Source organism: Lagopus leucura, unplaced genomic scaffold, assembly GCF_019238085.1.
Source record: "Lagopus leucura isolate 7727_CA_CO unplaced genomic scaffold, USGS_WTPT01 Super-Scaffold_739, whole genome shotgun sequence".
NCBI classification, from domain to species: Eukaryota; Metazoa; Chordata; class Aves; order Galliformes; family Phasianidae; genus Lagopus; species Lagopus leucura.
In genome coordinates this window covers 14,758,099-14,779,645 of record NW_024962255.1, presented here as the reverse complement: position 1 = coordinate 14,779,645, position 21,547 = coordinate 14,758,099, and the positions used below count along the sequence as shown (strand labels likewise).

Genomic DNA, 21,547 nt, shown 5'->3' with positions numbered 1-21,547 from the left:
CAATGTGAAATGTTTTTTTATCCCTATTCTTTAGGTCTGTGAGCGAATCCCAACCATCAGCACACAACTCAAAATTCTTTCCACAGTTAAAGCTACCATGCTGGGCAGGACTAACATCAGCGATGAAGAATCAGAACAGGTAGGAGGTGTAAAAATTGATGGGAGGTGGAACTGCTGAGCAGTGTTATGGGGAAAAAGAAACAACACTAAAGCAGATGTGTGCTGAGAACTCAAGTAGTTTCCCTCAGGGGCTTAGTAAGGAAAACTTAACGCATTGCTTGCTGTTTCAAAAGCTACACTTGAATAAAGGAACATCAGTCCTCTCCGAGCACAACAATTGTTCTGGTTCAAATTTGTGTACAAACGGTGTGTTAATCACCTTTCCTCCCAGAAGTGAGCTAGCAAAAGAACTTTCAGCTGAAGCGACAGCAGGGTTAATGCAGGTGGGCTGGTAGCGCCCCCTAGCGGCTCGTAGTGAAAATGCTTCGGACATCATCGAGTATTTATTTCACAGTTCTGTTGGCTTTCAATTGCATATTTTTCACTTGGAGTCCTGCAGTTTCTGGCTTGAGAGATTATTCGGCTTTGAAAAATTGTGCTTTTATTCAGACTTTCATTGCCTAATGACAAGCAGGAAAGTACTGTTGAGAGTCAACTATCACTCGAGTAGCAGTATAATTTACTTTTCAGCAGTAGACTGCCTTAAAAATGCTGTACTGGGGGAATTACTGTGCACATTGGGTTTCCATTCCACTGTTATGAACATGCTATTTCCTAATAATGTTTGTTTTGTTTTCCAGGCAACTGAGATGTTGGTTCATAATGCCCAGAACCTCATGCAGTCTGTAAAGGAAACTGTGAGAGAAGCTGAAGCAGCATCCATTAAGATAAGAACAGATGCTGGATTCACTCTGCGCTGGGTCAGAAAGACCCCATGGTATCAGTAAACACCAAATAAGCATTGTCTTCTGTAACATAAAATGCCTCTTTTTGGAAATGGAAGAGATTTATCAACAGCAGAAGGTGCTGTATACATAAGCTTAAAATTAGCTTATGCTAATGCCCCATTCTAAGGGTATGAATTATAAGAGAATGCATTTAAAATATCTTTGGAGCTCGTTTGATATCAAACACCTCAAAATTCTTTCCAATAATACGGTTCTTATTCTTTTTTTTTAATCTCTTGAAGATTATATTGAAGTCTGTAATCCCAGAAGCACATTTCATTTATGCACTGCATATTCCAGTAGTTTCCATATGATGTTACAATACATAGACCTCACTTAAAGCTTGTGTTGAGAGGCTGGGACACTAACAGTGTAAGTTGGCAGTGATTTAGGGCAATCTTTGGTGTATGAACACTCAACTTTTCAGCAGGCTTTTAATTGGCTCTTCAAATGGTTCAGAAGTGGTTTGGATTTTTAAAAAGGAAAAAAAGGGATGGGAGGGGGCAAGCAGTTGTAAAATGAAGATTAAAATCCCATTGCTGAAATGATATGTATCTTTTAATTTTCTTGTTGACTTTTGCTTGGCAAAAAAGTACTTGAATAAAAACTGGAGCTGTCTGTCACCCTCCTGGCACCCTATAGGTAGCATTTCAGAACTGTTGTGCTGTACCGAGATGCTTCTGGTGAATGTCAGTGGCACGCTGTTGTCAGCTGGAGGCCTTAAATTGTGCAGCTCTCCTTCTTGCTCAATTTAGTGACATACTGAACTGAAAAATCCTGGTTCTTTGAATCTAGCTGTGTCTAGAACCAGAAAACGTCACAGAAACGCTCCTTCCTTTTGGAAAGCAAAGTGAGCACAAGGCATGTGTCGTCATTGTTTTCTCTTCTTTGCATCTCATTGTTCTAGCCACACGAGATGGCAATCAAAAGATCAAGAATAGTACCCTCAGAAGATGTTTTGACTCACTACTCTTGCTTCCAACAGTGCAATAGCATTGCTTAAGCTTTCTGAAGCCCACGTACTACAGAGGTGGGAAGTTTGTCAGGTGGCCCGATGGCTGCCAGCGAGCAGCAGTTCCTAATGCTCAGTGTCCCCAGGTATTTGTACTGGTTTTATCGTAGTTGGAGTTAGGCAGTTTGAAAACTTTTTTGAGTCTTAGTAAATTGAACCATGTGCTATTTAGTCTTCTGTAGACAAAACGCGCTCTGGATAAAATAGGCTTCAAATATTTTTATTCTAACATAATCTAACATGCCTTCCTATATGTAGTTTTTGTCTATTGCTCCATAGTCTCTTTTGCCATTTGGAATTGCTGTTTTATCATGGGTTGCTGTACTTTTGCAATGAGCACTTGCAAACTTCTGCCCAAATCAGCACGGACCTCCTGAGACACTGTTCATTTTTATTTGCTGGTAATTGTTGCACAACTATTATTGAAGTGGCCTTGTCAGACTGAGCAGATGTTTCACAGCCTAAAGAGAGAGAGAGAAAATAGTCAGCTGCTCTTTGCTGGCCTGTAACACTCTACATTTGGACTTGCTTCTCCCACCCCTCCACTGCACTGTTATCTAAAAAGGGAAGTTAAACTGATTCTAATGCATCTGCCTCAAACCTGACCTTAGCAAGAGAAAACATGTGTTGGTCTTCAGTTTGCTCCTGGTGTCTGAGTATTATGAAACACGTGGTACTTGGGGTCTTTCCTTGGTATTCTCTTCTGGTGATTACCTGGAACAGGAAGAGGAAGGAAGAGGTGCCAGAGCCTTAACCTGAATGTCTTGCATTTGGTCGGTTTATACCAGATCTTTTATGTAATTGTAATGTAGTAATTTCTATTTAATAGTAAATAACACTGAATAGTTAAGGGTAATTTTAAAGGGATTTTCTAAATAGTCTTCCTGCGTTTCCTCACGCTCCCACCCCTCTCCTCCCATTCAAGCTTCTCTCAGATTTTTTTTTTAGCATCAGTGTTTAGTAGCTTGACTGATATTAATGCAATATTACTAATGCCTTTAATACATAATTGTTTATGCCAAAGATCACTTTCTGTTTATTGAGTAACGTTTGTGGGAGAGTTACAAATCATGGTTGCCTTTGGCGTTCTTCCAGAATGTTTGCTGTAGGTTCTCAAATTGTTTTGTAGAAGTTGAGATACTCATTCACCTTATGCAATTACTGGGTTGGTTTTTTTGAACACTATCGGTCTTCAGACCTGAAATGCAGCAAAAATTGGAGAAAGACCATGAATGTCACTTACAAATGTTTTACCACTATAAAATGTTGTTTATAAGCCAAAATGCATTTATGTATAGTCTAATGTTTTCAACCTTATTCTTTGGTTCTGTTAAAACAATAAAAATGCATTTGTACAAACATCAGCCTGTGGGTATTAATGGCAGTGGAACAAAAAGGAGCAAACAGGTACAACGGCAGAAACAGTATAGCAAAATAATGCTTTTCTGAGCAGAAAGGTGCAGTTTCTGATTAAAACCAGTTGTTTTTGGTCCTGATTGCCAGTGAAACTGCCGCTGAAAGCACTTAGCAGGTGCTGTGGCCCAGTGGGAGAAAGTGGGGGTTGTTCCAGGAGCCTGATCGGAGGCCACCACTCCCAGTAGTGCCGTCCCCGAGGCTCCCAGCATTGGAAGTGGCATTTGCCTGATGCTGTCAATACAGGAAGAGCTGCGGCTCTGGCCAGCACTTCATCCAATCTGATTTATACATGGCAAAGTAAAAATTACTTGAGTGCAAAGGCAATTGCGTGGAATTATAGTCCTGTTTCTGGCACAAATCTTCTTACCACCTTCTGTGCTTCTGTGTCAAAATTTCTCCCAGCATACAGAGATAATGACTTTCCAGAACCAAAATTTCTTGGCAGTGAGAGACTGAGCGGAGCCCAGCAGTGCCAGAAGGCAGCTTCGACTTAGTGACCATAGATTAAAGAACTCTGTTAACGGAGCTCTATCCATGGTTGAAAAAGAACGAGAACCTGTGAGATGCTCACCTTTGGCAGCACTCCCAGAGCTGCACAGCTGCAGAAGGGCAGCGCGAGAGCTGGCACTACATGCTCCTCAGTGACATCCTTCTGTTTCTTAAGCTGCACTGTCCCACAGGTGCTGGTGCAGATGACTTTAGAAGGGAGAGCACGGTCCCTGCTACTTAAAATCCTGTGTTTGGAGAAATGGGTGGAGTCAGCACAAGAAAAAAACCTTTTCCTGAGGAACACCATCTTGGGCTCAGGGCCTTCTCCTCCCATGTCAGCGCTGCTGCTGACAGAGACTTCTGGTGCTGCGCTGTGAAGCGTGGATGAAAGGGCTTTCAGAGACAGGAGTGCTGTGTCCTTGCGGAAGGTAAGCGGTGGGGACAGAGGGAGCTGGTTTTGATTTGTGTTGTGTTGGTATCTCTGTCAGTAACAGCGTCCTTCGGAAAGACCTTGCTACTGTTGCACTGGTAATACAGAGAGCAGCTGTAGTACTGGGCCCTGGGACATACCAGGTCTGAAGACAAGACTTTTCAGTAACATTAATTTAAGGATACTGGTTAGTGTAACATGGAGCAGAACTGTAGGCCAACCAACCAACTGGCAGATGTTCCACCAATTCAAAAGGTGAAATTAGAAGGCCAAGTGCCAGGCCGATACAAATACAAGGCTTCCTCCCTTTTCTACAGACCTAGTAGTTTGAGCCCTGCGTATCTGTAGTAACCTACCGTACTTTCAGAAGTGCAAAATACATTTGTGATCTCCTAGTGTTATTGCCAAAGCTTCTAGTAGAGAAGATGCTTTTGTTACTGGCTTACTGTCTATGCTCCAGATGGGTTTCACACTTTTTTGAGACATAAATTATCGAAGGGGAAAAAAATGTGAAATTGATCCACTGAATTCATTTCCATAGCTCCTATTATTCTGAAGCAAAACTAGCACATACGTATCAATCTGTAAGCCAAACAAGCAAAGGAAACAGATTTTCCAGTATCACAGTCAAGTGTCAGAATTATGTACTGACCAAATGCATGCTTTGAACTGTGGGCCACAGAATGTCAGTTTTGCATCATCTCTGTTCTGACTGCAGCAGCAGGACTGCAGCGTTTCTGTGATTCTCCACTTAAACAAAAAACCCCCTCTTTTACCTGCCATGATCATGAATGCTCTCTGAACTCTGAACACCTGATCAAATTCAGCGAAGGCCTGGCAGTTGGTTACCGTGGAACTGTACATCAGGAGTCGCACCTGAAAGCATCACGAGCAGCTTACAGTAGCGATCACTTCACAAGAGAAAACGTATTTGCAGCAGAGTTCCCTTTATTTCATAACATTAAAGCACACAACCATTAAATACTTGACACTTGTATTGTGCTATCTAAAAAGCTACACTCCAATACACACACGGCACGAATCTGGTGGCATCCACTCACAACAAAGTGGAACATCAAAACCAAAGCAAAGGTCTCACATAAAAAATAAATCTTACTCTCTGCAACTGTATTCTTAAAAAAAATGACGATTGTGAGATAAAATGGAAAGAAAGTGGATTACTGAAGCAGCAACAGCTCCCCAATTTAATGCAGAATGTTATTTTTACCAGCTCATCTGCAGATGGCACAAATGAAAGCTGATTAAGGCAAACGCTTCTTAAGAAAGGCGATTTCTTGTAAACAGCAAGGAAAACATTGTGTCTTCATCAGAAGCTCTTTCTTAGGAGTCACATTTGCTCTGTCCCTATGGGACCCCTGCCCCTTGCGTTTCTGCTCTGTTTCTGAAGGGACTGCATGATGCATCGTGAAATGCCAACTGGCAGCTGGCTGTGAGAAAAGCCCAGCTTTCTCTGCAGGCAGCTACAGCAGCAGAATGTGCCACCACACCACTTCCCCAATGGCCTGTCTGGCCTTCCTAATGTGCTTGGCCTCTGGGCTTTGGTATTTGGCAGTGTAGTGTTTGAGACGTTTTGTGGCTCACCTGTACCAAACAATTCACCAGCACGACAAGTCAGTTAAAAAAAAGTGAAGGTGTATTAGAAAAAAGGTACCTCATTTTAAAGCCATAATAGGAGAAACTAAGCTACGCTTTCATTTTAAGAGCTGCAGTGCACAATTGCTTTGATCCCAAACTAATCAGTATCTATTAATTAATTGGCACCTACTAGCAACATAAGTCACTAAGCAGTCATTTTTAATGTTTAAGGGGAATTTCCTCTTAGAAGTTGACCATCTTCTCATGTCCTGACTTGAAATTTTCCTGCTTTTGTAATGTATTTGACACCTTTAAAAGGCTTGTATTTTTCTCCATACATGTCCAGGCGATTTACTTTCAGTCCTGGTAAAAGACAGAAATGAAAAAGTATGAAGTTTAAAAGCAAAATACTAGAAATGTTGCTGGTCTGTTAAGCAGTCCTTTCTCTCTGCCTTAAGTTAGGATCCATTAGCAGATGAGTTCTCTTCCTACCGCTTTCACAAGTTCATGCAGTTTGAGACAGCAGCTGGGAACCCTCTCGTTGTCCAGGCAGGGCTCCCCTGAGAGGGTAACAACTGTCTTTTGGACTCAGTGAGCCAATACCTCCTTAGAAGCTACTGAACACAAGTGTACCTTCCAATGCGTGTGCACACTGAACTTTAGTTCCTAATAACGTTAATGAAGCAAAGGACAAATTGTAGAATTGTTTTCACTCTTAATTACAACTTCAGTACTCTCTTAGGATAATTAAGGAACAACAGAAGCTATTTGTTACCTAACAGCTAACAGTTTCAGCGTGGCTCCTACTTTCCCACACATCTCCTGCCTTTGGCATCCAGCCACGTGCTTTGTTACATTTAAGCTAGTGGATGGTGAACTTAAGAGCAGAGCATAGGATACTTTTCTCACCCAAGGGCTAATTCTTATTAACTCCAAGAGTCTGGAAGGCAAAAAAAAACGCATCCTGGTAACCCACCTGGATACTGGTACCAATTCTCACCTGCTGGCTTCAGCCATCCTTCCAACCAACTGCTCTGTGAGGTCCTAATCCTGCACCACTTGCTCACAGCATTCTACAGCTGAGCAACTTGCTTGATTTAAGCGTTGGCAGAATGAGGCAGTGGTTGATTTAACTGTACTTTAGCCTTTACCATATAGATTTTGTTTTGATTTTAGTCACAAATTGTTTTGGAGACAAAAAACCAACCAGCTCCGGAAGGTAAAAGGAGGATGTTATTTATTTGAAATCAATAAAAGTTGTTTGACCACAAGAAGGCTTTAGTGGTGCAAGTCAAGAGCAGCATTCTCAGTCATTGTCCCTTCACTAAAAGGAGAAATTTGCTTTTAACACAAGTCAGCAAAGAAAAATCTACATCCCTATGTGTATTTGAGTCCTGCTTGAGCAAAGCCAACAAATCACTATTTGCTCATCATCACCTCCAGCTAAACAATTCAGTTTCCTACCCCTTATCCTGCTGCTAATTATCCATCAGTTTCCTGTAACACCCATCTACTCACCTGAAATTGCAAGCTGTTGTATCTTAAACTGGATATTTAAACTTGGATTCTCTTCAGGCTTAGGGGCTCCAGACTGCAGGTTCACTATTCCCTTCAGATTTGGCAGCTTTTGAGGGGTAATTTTGCCAACATCCCATGTTAACACCTGTCAGGTAAGAGAGAACAGTAGCAACAGACCTTGTGGATACCACCTATGAAGCCCAGGTGAAGCTTTTAGCTCGCAGGCTGGGTACTGAAGTAGCCTGGTAGAATTACCCCAGCGGCTGGGAGCTGGCATACTGCTGGTTTTGTTTTAAAAGTATCAGGATCTGTTCTTTATAAAGCAAAATGTTTCTTTGAGAACTTTCACTTACACTTCAAACCAAACATCAATTGAGATTTTTCAAGGGCAGCAGAAAGCTCAGAGCAGGCTGCTGGAGCCGGCAGAAGGCCTGGAGAACTGCTTCTAGGGACTAAAAAGCCTCAGGAGCATAAGGAAATTGATGTCTTACCCCAGCTGAGAGGCAAGACAAACAAACTGGTGTTTCAGATCCGTTGTTTTCCTCCCTGTTGTCTTAAAAAAGCAGATCTTTGGGAAGACTTTTCTGATCTCTTGCCGCCTGTTTTGCTGACTCTTGTTTTCAAGTCTACTGCATTTTCTCCAGCTTCTCTAAGTATGTTTTAAAGGGCACAGACTGGAGAATATACCATATCTGAAACCACCAGCAATATATTGTTGTAATAAAGAAAAAGACTAGGAAAACTGAAAGGGAAGCAAAGGAGACTAATACAACCAGAAATCATAACTGGTACATCTCTAAGACTGAAAAAGGGAATTTTAAAGAGAAGATCTGAATTATTAAATATATTGGAAGGAAAGTTTTTTCTGCCACGTGTGGAACAGCACTGTTTCCAGCACTATGCATTATGTAGGACTTGCTCTTATGTCTTCTAAGATAAATACATACGTAAAACCTTAGGACTTACCTTAGTAACTGGATCAAATGTATAGCTGCCTTGTGTAGCAGTGAGGTTCATATTAAGTACTGCTTTTGGCATGTGAACTGTCATGACAACTCCTTCTACTGTTTTCCCCATATTCTGTTTTGGTCCAATGGTAACATCAAATCTTCCCGAAGAACTGTTCTCCTTAAAACTGATCAAATGCTTCACGTACACAGGAATTGCCACCAAGCTGAAAAGAGAAGACAGCAGTTGAATGTTTGCTTCTCTGCCAGGGGAAACAGAACTTTCTCATAAATACTTCCTATGTTTCTGCTGGGTATTTAACTTAGAACCAGTTTCTTTCAAAAGTGGGAAGTGATTTCCAGCATTTCAGCATCATTGCTGAAGCCATTTTTATTAGTGGAGAATGGAAAGATGATTTTCTTCTAAATTACTTGTCTTAATCTCTATCCTTCCTTTTTTTTTTTTTTTAGTTATTAGTATTTTTTAAGGAATCTCACTAAGCCAATTCTCACAACAGGTGCCAGACTTAGGTTGCAGGTACTTGCAATTTACACTTCTTTGATTTAAAAAAAAATATATTAATGAATAGCAGAGACCTCTATCTATCAAGAATCTTATCCATCAAGCATCTAGCAGCAACATTGATTACCAAGACTAGCCCTGAATTAGTCCTGCATGTGGTTTATCCCACTGAAGTGACTGCTGAGCTCAGCTGAAACACTGCTTTCTTCTTGCAGGGGGCACAGGGCTCCAGATTAGCCAAAACCTGGGAACGTGCTTTTTGGCAACAGTGTAAATTCCTCTTTTAACATGGAGAAATCTGCAGCTACTCAGATGGAAAGCAGTAGACAGTGTACCTACAGAATGAGCACACTGAAAGCAAAACGTACTTCTGTGAGCTGACACGGTAGGAGATCAGTCTGAAATTCCCATCTGGAGGAATAAACGACAGCACTCTTTCAGACTCCCAGCGTTTGAATCGAATACATGGATGGAAGCTGACGTCATCCAGCAGCCTGGGGTTCTGTAAGTAGTGGCAGAGGGATGAGCAGAATGTCATAGAAGAGCAGGGTTTGAAGCACCTCCTGAACTCTACACAGTTCCTGTTCCCTGGACTTGAAGTGGCATTGCTAGCCGCTACTGCAGCAGTTGCCCTGAGTGTGTTCTGGTGCACAAAGGCTATTCTAACTACTGAACAATGCAGCAATTTTTAAGCTATAACGCAAAACTTGATATGTAATTTTTCTGTGAAACAGGTGCAGTAGTTGTCATGCTCTTACACTAACTCTGTTCATGAAAAATAAATATCCCAAGCAATTAAAATTGCCAAATGCAGTAGTGAATTTACCATGAAAGAAAGAGAAAGATCTGGCATTCCTGAGAGCTTAATACACGAATCAATAACACCTTGGATTTCTGCAAAGACTGTGGAACCTGTGGGAGAAAAAAAGAAAGACACTGCATTTAACACACCATCAAGGGCCTGACAAATGTGAAGTGCAGCTAGAGGGCACAGGTGGCATTTGCACAACACTCAGGACCATGCCGGCGCAGACAGGGAAGGTCATTCCAGTTACCTGTGGTCAGGGCAGCTTGCTAAAATGCATGAACCAGGGCAAACGGCGTGTGCCTGAGCACCAGTGCAAGCTGTTAGGCAGAACTCGTACTGCATGTGCTTGCACTGTGGCGAGCAATGTGCAAATAAGATTTTCAGAATATGCAAACTCCAAATTTTCCTTTCTTCCACCCCTGTCTACAGCAAAGTGACAAGTCGTGTAGAGGTGCAGGGAAGCTGATGCACATGAAAAAAGTAAATATCTAAGCACAATAAAGCACAGGATGTCATCATCCTTGGCTTTCCTCCTTCACACAAGACAGTACGTATCTGTCATGAAGTTAAATAGATATTATATATATTAAATATTTAGCCAAAAGAAAACATGAAAATGAAACTACTGAGTACCTTACCCAGAAAAAAAAAATCCTTAAATGCTCTAGAAGGACAAAAAGTTATCAGCAGAGCTCTGGAGTAGCAGAGGTTCTTTTAGAAGGTAAGTAGAAATTATGGCTCATCTTGTCAAGAGGGAGGAGAACCTGGGGGTTAATAACTGAAAAGAAGGGATCCTGTTTCCGATGAAACAATTAACCAAACCACTATCAAACAGGATAACGTCCTTATTCTTGGGGAGCCACCTTGCCTACTTCTTAGTCCTTAGTGAAGGTTAGGAAAAAAGACTCTGCATGGCAAGTCCCTCAGGGATCGCAGCAGAAAAAAGTGGCTATGGCTACAGCAGTGCAGCCCCAGCAGGAAATTCAAAGAGTCTCATGGATGCTGATTGGGCTTGGAATATATACAGAAATAAAAACAGAGTCCTGATTATAACTCCTCAGGAAAGGCCCTCGCACCACTCTTAGGAATCCCACTGAGCCAGGAGAGCAACAGAACCCTTATGGTGTTCTGAGTGTGACTGCCACCCTCTTTTAGTGTCAGAACAGCAGGAATAAGAGCTGCACAACAGGTATTTATGACTATCCAGTACAACTGGTGCCAGAGTGTTTGTCAAAGTGGCATACGGAAACACTTTCCACAGGAGTATTATTATGCTTCCTTATGTTTTTCCAAGGAAAGCAATTCTGTGCAGGAATTCTGCAACAAGTTTTGACTTGCTATCAGAGGAAAGCTGATGATTTCTTTTGTTCACTTGAGGGCTTATAAGCAATGGGATAGATTATGGGTAAGCACAACGTGAGATAATTTTGCCATCACATTTAAAACTTTTAAGAATTTTTTTTCATTTGTATCTCAAAAGAATCAACATGCAACCAGAAAATATCTAATTATTGAATATTTATAGTAGACGTACGGTGTGCTCTTTAAGCATCTTAGAGCATATTGCCATAAACTGAAGGATATACCTGGGCATGTTATTCGAACTTGGTTGTATGCTTCTACTTTAGACACAGATCCATGCATAAAAAACATGGATGCAAAAAACCAGCTGCACTGTATTCTCCCTAACATCAGTGTCTAACTGTAGACACATTCAACAAACAAAAACCAAGAAGGAGTTTGCAAGGCATCTTACCTGATTTGTCTATAATCGCATCAATTTCTTCAATGACATCAAAGTAGGCTTCATTGTTTGTGTATTTTACGCCCGCTCTGCGCCAAGGAATGTTGGACAGCTGTCCGGTGGGAAGGGTGTCACCCACATTACTGCTGCCTTAAGAATGGAAAGGAACTCAACATCAGTGATTAATTACAAGAGGAATGTTGTAACAGCTGCAATCAAGAAACAAAACAGGATTTGACCCCTAGAACTGCAAACTAAACCCCAACCACTGCAATTTCATTTGTTGGGTGATGTGAATGAACTTTAAGGATGTATCCAGCCTTATTACAGCTTTCAGATTTTATACTTTGCACAGCAAAATACAAAGCTCTAGTCAGCTGCATGTTGGAGTAGGAGGAGATGTGGGCCTACATCCCCCAGAGGATTTCATCACTGCAGCTGAAGATATTACAGCACATTTTCCTCGTCTTCCTGCAGTGCTAGCAGGCTGCCTTTGGGACCTATTTGATGGTAAGAGCTCTTACAAAGAAAGACCTGAAAGAAGATTTAAGGAGGGCTCCCACCCCTTGCATTTGTTACACCAAGGTTCTTGCTTTTGGTGCCCTCCTAAGCTAGCCAGCAGTGACGTGACTGCCACGGCTAGGCCTGACCACGCAGCACATCAACCCAAACCCTGTCCTGGTCTTGACTTTTTGGCTTGACCTGCCCAGTCATCACTGAGCTGCAGTGGGCTGCGTTGTCTCCTGCTCACATCTGACCCCGCCTTGTTGGCTCACATTCCTGCCACCTCATCAGGGAGGCCTCTGCCCCTGCCTGCCTTGCTGTTACCCTCAGCTCCCATCTCCTACTGCCACTCAGTGGGAGAAAAGGGCATCCCGAGCAATTTGGTTATAAAGTAACCAGTACCATCATTTAAAAATCAATGCAAAATAAAAACAGAATCACAGAATCACAGAATCACCCGGGTTGGAAGGGACCCCAAGGATCATGTAGTTCCAACCCCCCTGCCTAGCAGGGCCACCAAACATACACATTCAGATCAGGAAAAACAGTAAAATATAAACCTAACGAGACTTTATAAAAAACATTAAACCACTTGTGCTGTCTACCCCCAAACCAGCTGCCCTGAGCACTGCCTTTGTGGCCTTACAGCCCACCTACTGCCTGCCTCCAGCACAACATACAGGCAACCATCTCACGTGTCTCTGGCCCAGGGTGACACTCCACAGCTCACCTCCCCTGCACCCGCTTGCCAGCCCAGCAGATTCCACCAGCTCAGCTGACAGACACGTGGCTCTGTCAGTGTGAGATGTCCGCATTTACAACAGCCTGAAAGCAGCACTTAGCTTGATGGATGCTGACAGTGGCAGGGCGAGGCTGAGGACAGGCTATTTGCTTCTCTCCGTGCTGTCTGTCCCCAGGCACCAAAGATTTATTAGACATCTGTTAAACAGCTCTGTAGAGGAATTTCTTATAGTACAAAACCTTCTCCAGTGCCCTTCAGTTATTCAAGGTTTGGGCTAGCTCTGTGCCTCTCCCGGAGCACCTGTTTCCAGTATGTGCTGTCCCAGCTGGGAATGGCTGTTGCTGAGGGACTCCAGCAGCTGGGGCTGGATCAGGCAGTGCCATTCTGGGAATACCAAAGGAGCCATACACAAATGGTACATAAAGAAGGAATTGCTTTTATTCAACCAACCTCTAATAACTGTGGCCTCACCTTCCAGATTCAGGCCCATACAAGACTCTGTAGCCATGAGGTGCGATGGGGCTTTGTTTTCAAGCAGTTACCTCTGAAAATTATTTAGTTTCATACCTGTGATGGAGTTGACAACAGAACGCAGAATTGTGGGAGGCTTGATCAGCTCCTTCAGTATGTTGGATTCTGTTGCCAGTGGAAAGCCGTTGTCTAACATTTCTTCCAGCAGCTCGTACACAATGACCACATTGTCCTTAATCGCAGTCTCAGAACATTCGCCGAAGTAATCCTAAACAAACCAGAGATTAAAAGAGGGAGGATTTTTATTCCTGTTAAAATGCTCTGTAATTTTCTTTTTGCTTACTCTCTAGTATCTCAAAGAACTTTAGTGCTTAAACTGACACACTACTTCTATTCTTTGACTGCATCAGACATTAAGGACACGTAGCATCTAGAGCTAACAGTGAAATTATGTAAGCTGGTTTTCTATGTATACATCTCCTAAGGGTTCTTCCACTTGTGAACATGAAACATATTTTTGGTTAGAACACCAATGCAGAATATAGAAGCTATCTTTCAGCAGTGCTCACTCTTCACCAGAGGTTCCTTTATTTACAGCATCTATCAATCAGGCTGCAAACTGACTCCCAAGTCACATCTCATGGCTCGCACTGACTTCTCCATGACTGCATGATCATTCTAGTTTATTTACGTAACTGGAAAAGTACTCAAAACTTGCAGAAAAAAAACAAGCTGGAATTTGGGTTTTAGTGCTCATGTGCTGGTATCTGTAAGTCAAATGAATACACAAAATAATCCTCCTTTTCTTTTGTACCAGCACTGAAACTGCAAAGGGAAAAGTCATGGACAGGATGATTTACTGCCTTTCTACAGAAGAAATTTATACCAGAATTCCTTTGTAATTGTTTCAGTTTTAATATTAACGGTGACGGACCTGAAAAGTATCTGCTACTCGGTGCAGAAATTCAATTACAAAGAGCGGTGGCACTTCTGTCTGTATGACAGACACAAAGAAGATTTTATCGCGATAGATGCTGATGAGGTAGTGATGTGGCGTGGAGATGACAGGAGGCACGTTCTCGACATCGACTGCTTTCTCCTGAGCTTCGAAGAAATAATCACACACAGACTGGCTCACAACGCTCTTCCAGTGCTTCTCCAGGAATATATCACCAGAACAGTTTATAAGAAACAGGCTGTGGATCATTTTCTGTTGGAAACATTCAAAGAAGTTAAAATAAGCAAAAGGATGGGACGATTGACATTATATCTTCTCCCACATTCCCTTCCTTATTATGGTTATTGTTTACTAACATGCACTGTGAGTTTAAGGAAAAGATACTGCTTAGCTGCTCTTCTTTTTTTTAATTACATTTTCTTTACTGAAAGGAAGGCTCTGCCACAAAAGAATTAATGGTGCCTTAAGATGCCAAAATACATCACAGTGTAAGCAAGAAGTCAGTACCCTTACTTTCTACTCCCATCTCTACTTGGCATTTGCAATGTATTTCTTGAAGAAATGCTGGCTCTCCTCAGCCAGCACGGCAACATACCAGGATAACTGTACGATTTTCCACTTTTTCTTGTAGCAGAGGATTTTGCATTACATTTACATGTGTAATTGAGCATTGTGGTATCTTATGGAGAAATCTTATTACCTTGCCAGCTTTCAGCTATTGAACTAGGAAAGTGTTTTTTATTTGCTAGCTGCTCAGTCTTTTGCTGCACTTGGATAAAGGACTGGGGTTCTTCGAACAACACAAAACCAGATGTTTGCTCCACCTAATAGAAGTGCCTCAGATGTGCTCGATACACATGGAAGAAAAGCTTCTAAAATAGCTTTATAATTGAAAACCAACTCACTCATGAATCAAGGGGAGTATTAGCTGCAGTTACTGAATGTAATTTTTTTTCTTGGATCTTTCCAGATTTACAAATAACATACCCCAGCCACTGATCCTTCACTTTATTCACAGGAAAAGCAGCTTATCTTTTTCTAAAAAGCAATTACAGAATCACAGAATCACAGGGTTGGAAGGGACCTCAAGGATCATGAATCTCCAACCCCCCTGCCACAGGCAGGGCCACCAACCTCCACATTTAATACCAGACCAGGCTGTCCAGGGCCCCATCCAGTCTGGCCTTGAACATCTCCATGGACATTCCCAGTGCATTTCTCAACATTCAGTGAGATAGTAAGTGAATTAAGTTGCTGATTCAAATTAAGTGAATTGACTCTTTTCCCCACATCTGCAGAAGAGCCAAATGCTATTGGACTTCAGCTTAGCTGCTCAGCCTTTCCAACAGGCAGCTGCAATGCTTCGGCTGACCTGCAGCACAGCCGTACTCTGACAAAAGCAAGTCTGAGTTTAAAAGTGGGCTTAGAAAACAAACACCTTTTAAGCCAAGCATAGTGTCCTCAAGCTAAAGTTAACCTGGCATTTACATCATGCATAAACTCATTCTGTAGCTGAAGAAGCTGCCAGTGGTTCCTCATTCCTGCTGCCTTCCAAATACTGATATCGGAACGTTTGTGGCTCTGCCATGACAGCAGGTCTTTGTGCTCACTGGGACCTTGCCAAGTCTCTGCCAATTCCCAACCAAAGCATGCTGTCCTTAGTGATAGGCATGAAAAGACCCATGGTCAATATGTGGACAAAAAAAGCCAATGAAGCCAATGTGGAACGTGAGGGGAAATTATTTTGGAATTGTTAATGGCCAGTTTGCTTAAGAGTGAGAAAGAAAATACAGCTACAAATTGACACTATTGCATGTGTAGCAGAAATGCTGAATCATGGCCTGAAGCAGCGACTGAGCACCTGGTGGAAGGCAGGGCCAACCCAGGGGAGTTCAGGTGCATGCAATGTTCCTGAGTGACTGAAAGGGGTGGAGCCAGGATTGACCCCTTACAGACCTCATGTAAGGGTTGGCAGTGGAGGTGAGGGGATTTCTCTGGAGGTCTCTGCATACCTGCGGTCTTTTGAAGGTAAGCAGCTTTTTTTCCTTTATTTCTGTGCCCACAGCTGTAGTGTTTGAGCAAGTCCTCACTTGCTGTAGCCTAGCACCTTGCTGCTCTGCTGTTATTGATGCGCTTTCCATCACATTACAGCATACTTCTATGATACCCATCCTTGAACCAAATCAATCTCTGAGTAGTTAAAAAAAAATCAGGGAATTTTAACACCGCGAGAACAGCATTCTTATTAAGGAACCTCAGTACAGTTGTTCAAATCCAGTTTAACTAAGCATGCTCTGATTTTAGCCAGTGCTGAATGCTAAAACCCTCTAAAATCTCCTGGATGGCCATAGAGCAGCACTGAGTATAATCAACCACTGAATGTCAGTATTGTTCCACACCAAGGCGGCCCAAACATATGATCAGCTGCAAGGCTTAGAATAGTTCTCTGCACATTTTAATGTGGACACCATAGCACTGATGTTAACAGCTCCAGGCCCTAACTCCTAGGCACTGCATACTAAGTTGTTACAGCAGTTTCAGCACATGCAGGACCTGCTTGCCCAGGGCCCACAGCAGAAGAGCTGTGCTGGGTGATGGCTGCTGCACCCGATGCTGACAGTATATCAGAACTGCATTACACAGCGGTTCTAAGCCCCAGCAGTGCTCCTGCTGTACAGCTTCATAGCAATTCTACTGAGCATAAGCTGCTGCATTTGTGACTCTGTTGTTTGAGCTAGCACAGCTGTGCAGCATGCCAACACTGGTTACTTACATACAGCCACGTTGCTCTATGCTGGTCCTGCATCCAGCCTCTGTTAGCAAGGCTGGGGCTTTTGCAATGCATTCCATCTACAGCAAAACACCATGTCATGATACGCAGTTGAGAGGGGGCCTGCACAGCTTGAAGGGGTGGCAGTGCTGGACTTGCTCCTACTTACTCATTGCTCATGCGCCAACTGTGTTCCTAAGTATGCGTGGCCCTGAGGAGAATGGGAACAGCAAACTGAGCAGTCAAGTCCCACCTAACTGCATTCCCTATTGTCAACCATTTTTGCAGGATTTCCCATGACACACAATTATTTTGCTTCTAGCAGAAGTTCCCTTCATTCCCCTCACATGCTTCTTTCTTCCTTCACAGGTTTTAGCAGTAGAGCAGCACATGAATAACAAAAATAATGCAAACTGCTCTGGGAAAAAGGCAGCTGTATCCTTACAGCTCGTGTCTCCTGCCTGTATGTCCCAGCAGCCATGGCACGAGGCCGTCCCATCTGCAGTGAGCAGCTCTGTTCAGATGCTTCCCTCTGTCAGTGCTGAGCACAACAAAGCTCTTACAGCAGTGCAGGACCAGAGACATTTCATTTATCCCACGTGCTGTCAAACTGCTGGCACCAGCCGGGTAAAGACGGAGCTGATGCTGGATGTCATAGAAGTAGTGTTACTACAAAAATATCTTATGTGAGCTAATATTTAACAGGAATTACTTACAGTGCTCCCAGTACCAAAGATTTCCCAAACAATCTTTTTTTTGTGTGGCAGATTTCATTTAAGATATGCACACAATGAGGTTTTCTTATTACTTTACTTTCTTCTTCTATCTCACCAGAATTTTAGATTTGCAAAGAAGAAAAGGTGAAAAATGCTGACTGTAAGAAATTCCTCTGGTAACATTAAGATTCTGCATGCCAACAGGTCAGGTAAGTAGCAGCTCAGCAGCAGAGCACATGAAGAGCTGGGACATTCCAAGGGTAAAGATCTTGAATCAAAAAAGCCACCAGTTTAAAAGACAGCAGCCAAAGCACACCACCACCACCTGAGAACCAGGAGAGTGTGTGCAAACGCCATTTTGAGAGGGCAGCACACGAATGCTCTGTGCAAAATACTAAAGATGTCCTTCCAGGAACATTTCAACAGGACACGTCTCCCATCTTTCTGCTTTTAGGCTGACCTAAGAAGCAGTCTGAAGGATTTTGTGGATTATTTGCATCTTCAGCTCAAAGTGAGCCACTCAAGATCATTCTTAATAGGCTCACTGCCTTAGATATTGCCTGACTGCAGGGGATTGTACAGGTACTGCAGCAACAAGCAGCCCAGTGGTTTGCTCTTGTCAACTTCCCACCCTTGTTAGGAGCTCAGACATACAAAATTCCCTGTGGCTCTAGATAGTCATTTCCACTTCCACAGGAACTGGAGTCCTCAAAGAACAGCTAAATATTTTAACTTGGGCATCTTCAAACATGCTATTTCCATCCCTGTATCTTTTGACTAAATCTGGATTTTGCTATTTCACTTTTTTTTTTTCCATCTCTTGGCTGAGAAACATCTGGGCTCACAGGACAAAAGCAGAGCTCACTGGTGAGACTGGCCATGGGAGCAAAGTGACTGCACAAGCGTGTCCTTAGTTACAACTAAATACCCTAAAATGTGACTACTACAAAAATACTGCTGCCAGCTGCTTTTCCCTAACACTTAGCTGAGTTACAGTCAAAGCTCTGAAAGCCAGGAGTGAGGAATTTATCACTGACCTCTGCAATGCCCTTCAAAGCATTCTTCACAGGGCTCCATGTGGGATATGAGCAGTGTGCTCAGACCCACGCTCCTGCACCTGGCTGGGCTGCTCAGAAGGCCACAGGGTCAGTGGCAGTGGGCTGGCTGAGCATCTGCTGTGGGTTGGTAGAAACAGACTTCTTGTGATAAGCCATTAAAAGCATGGAAAGTAATCAAATGCTCAGAGAAATGTGGAGAAACAAATAAGCTCAGATAGGTGGCTCCATTTCTATTTTGAAGTTCACATTTTTGCCACGACCACCCTGCGGGTATTTCTGCTAGCTTTTTCCAACATGTTCAGGATGTGCCTTAAGTGGACAACCTTCACAGACTCACTGGCTCTTAAAATGGTAAACTAATGAAGAGAAGTTCTATCAGACACTTCAGTGACATTTCCAAGACAGTCAGGGTGATGGATTTGAACACACAGTTTGCTGGGCTAATCCTGATACAATGTTAGCAGTTGTGAGTCTCAGATATCACCAAAATAAGTCATTTGGGGGATTTCTGGAAGGCTCCTATCATCATTAATGTATGTTACTGCTGCTGCAGAAGTTGTCGTTAATCTTTCTTGTTTACAAGATGCCCACAGCTTAAAGCATCCCTACATTAGGGTAAAAATGTATTCACAGCCCTTCTTAGGAACTGCCCAGTCTATCTGTAACAGGCAAAGCTCCCAGAACCAAACCAACTGTAACTAACAGCATCAAGTGCTGATGTCTGCGTAACAACCACTCAGATAAATACTCTATGAGCCAAATCATCCCCATTAAAGACTAAATGCTTCACTTCCCAATTTTTCAGTGTACACATATTTATCTTCACTTTCATTTAAAACATTGTTAGTAACTTTCCAGAACAGTTTGTGAAAGGAAGTGGTCCTCTGAGAATACCCTGAAGCTGTCCTAAATCAGGGTTTGGTATCCATCACAGCCTTTCAACTTCCTCTGTGGTTATACAGATAAAATCACAGCCTACAGAATAATCTGTATAACATTTCATCTGCAGACTGAGCAGCTCTCCCATAAAATATTTGCATGGTGCCTCTGTTTAATTTAGAATAAGTCATGTAAGTGCTGGCAAGATTGCTCCATCTCTTGCCAACAAAACAATTTTAGATGCTGAATAATCAAACAGTGTTTGATATTGCTTAACTGCGGTTCCCTCTGGGATATGTGAGAATGGAAAGTTTCACTGTAAAAGCCAAAATCCAATAGAATTGCTCAAAAAAAAAAAAAAAAAAAAAAAGAAATGAATTATTAGAACTACATTTTTCACACGGAAGTGCAGCATTTCCAGTACAATTTACAAGCAAATCAGTGGATTCATGACAACTAATGGGCCATTTAAGAATTCAACTCTCTGAAAGCAGCACTGAATAAAGAGATAGAAAGGACCAAACCGACCAAAAGGAGTTCAGCTCAGATTGACAGATCTTAGGATATTTTCTGCCTTTCTCCCCAGCTCCCCGTAGCTCTGGCAGGGGTGATGGTGCTACAGCTTCCTAGCACTCTTCTCCTAGGCTCAATTTTAAGAGACAACCGATGTTCACTGAAGGATATGCACAGCACTGCGCGCTGCTGGGACACAGAGCCTGCAGGTACTGCTGGAACCTGCTGCAAACAAATGATGGCTCTCACTAACGCGTGCGCCCTGCCAACCAGTCCAGAGCACAAAGTGCAGAAAGAAGGACATCACCACCTTCTTCGATGAGAAAAAAACAGAGCCACACTCTTTAATTCTGGAAGAACTAAGTCAGCTGAAAAGTAAATAAGGAACTCTACACTGCAGAAAGATTTAACCTGGTTTCCTCTCACCATGTATAACGTACAGCTGCTACTTGTCACTACTGTTCAGATCTTTCTGCCTCAAGAACTCCATTTCTCTTTCAGAAATTCCCATGACAAGATTTCTGTTTAAGATCACTCAATGCAGAATTGCTTGCAAGGAGAGCTTTGTTTGAAAGAGTAACTGAGAATGAATTGGTATGTAATTGCTTTGCACAATAGGAAACATCATTTCTGGAGAAGGACAGCAAATCAACACTGCAGGATGTGGAGGGGTCTTAATGTTTGATTTGCTGTCTGTGAAGAATTTTCAGTTATGCGACAAGGGCAGGAAAGGCCCTTCTTGTCCCATTTTCTCCCAGAGCTTTTTGTTTGTTTGTTTGCTTTGAGTTAGATGGCCCTCGCAGTATGAGGGCTCAAACCTTATGCATTTACAGGGATACACCACTCAGGCACAGTTTTTGTGCATTTGCTTATTTCTCTTTTGCTTTAACATAAGAAGCCACGTACAATTCGAACCTGCACGCATCGCTCAGCACGACGACAGGACGCTAAGCGCATGGCTGCTTCAAAGTACGTTAGCGCTGAAACAAAACCAAAGAAGCCGCAGCCCGCACCCGGCTGTCAGACGCGCACAGGGAGATCTGCGGAGCGCTTGCTGATGCAGGCGCTTCCCGAAAGAAGGAACAGAAAGCGGAACGAGTTCCCGAACACGCCGCGCTCCTCCCGCGCTGCACACAGCTCCGCGGGCCGCTCCCTCCGCCCGTGCTGACGCCGCTCAGGCCCTCGCCCGCCCCGCGCCACCGCCCGGCTCCGTGCGGAGCGGGCACAGTGGCTCACCCGGCCGCAAGGAGCCGCCGGCCCGGCCCCGCTTCCCTCGAGCACGACCCACGCCGCCCGCCCGCGCCCCGCTGCCGACCCGGCCCGGCCACACGTACCTCCCCCGGCGCGGCGCGTCCCGCTCCCGGGGCAGCGGCCAAGATGGCGGCGAGGCCCGGCGGAGCGCGGGGCCGCCCCCCGGCGGAGGCGCGGGCGGCCGGGTCGCTGCCTGCTCCGAGCGGCGAATAACGGGCGCGGCGGCGGCCCGCCCCGGCCTCCACCGCCCCGTTC

At 43.4% G+C, this 21,547-nt stretch overlaps 2 protein-coding genes across 5 annotated transcripts in view; one reads left to right on the top strand and one right to left on the bottom strand.

Annotated features, from left to right (window-relative positions):
* VCL (vinculin) overlaps positions 1-3,318 on the top strand; it is a 57,913-nt gene extending 54,595 nt beyond the window's left edge. For all 4 annotated transcript variants that reach the window (XM_042862978.1, XM_042862979.1, XM_042862981.1 and 1 more), the window contains 2 exons: positions 35-139; positions 801-3,318. In XM_042862978.1, coding sequence (XP_042718912.1) covers positions 35-139; positions 801-947 — 252 coding nt within the window. In that variant the 3' untranslated portion in view covers positions 948-3,318. The remainder of the gene's footprint in view (positions 1-34; positions 140-800) is intronic.
* Positions 3,319-5,224: 1,906 nt separating this feature from the next.
* AP3M1 (adaptor related protein complex 3 subunit mu 1) lies at positions 5,225-21,441 on the bottom strand. The gene is made up of 9 exons (XM_042862983.1): positions 21,376-21,441; positions 14,082-14,357; positions 13,244-13,415; positions 11,443-11,580; positions 9,705-9,790; positions 9,247-9,380; positions 8,375-8,582; positions 7,409-7,553; positions 5,225-6,253 (listed from the first exon to the last, which is right to left on the bottom strand). Exons 2-9 carry the CDS (start codon positions 14,352-14,354, stop codon positions 6,153-6,155), a joined length of 1,257 nt encoding a protein of 418 aa, XP_042718917.1. The 5' UTR covers positions 14,355-14,357; positions 21,376-21,441; the 3' UTR covers positions 5,225-6,152.
* Between the last annotated feature and the right edge of the window lie 106 nt (positions 21,442-21,547).

What these genes read in the sequence shown, in the direction of transcription:
- AP3M1 (XM_042862983.1), bottom strand. Translation starts at nt 14,354, where the DNA reads ATGATCCACAGCCTGTTTCTTATAAACTGTTCTGGTGATATATTCCTG. An exon ending in TACCGTGTCAGCTCACAGAA is followed by an intron (nt 8,583 to 9,246) that starts GTACGTTTTGCT and finishes TTCTCTTTTCAG; the next exon opens with CTTGGTGGCAATTCCTGTGT. An exon ending in ACAACAGCTTGCAATTTCAG is followed by an intron (nt 6,254 to 7,408) that starts GTGAGTAGATGG and finishes GTCTTTTACCAG; the next exon opens with GACTGAAAGTAAATCGCCTG.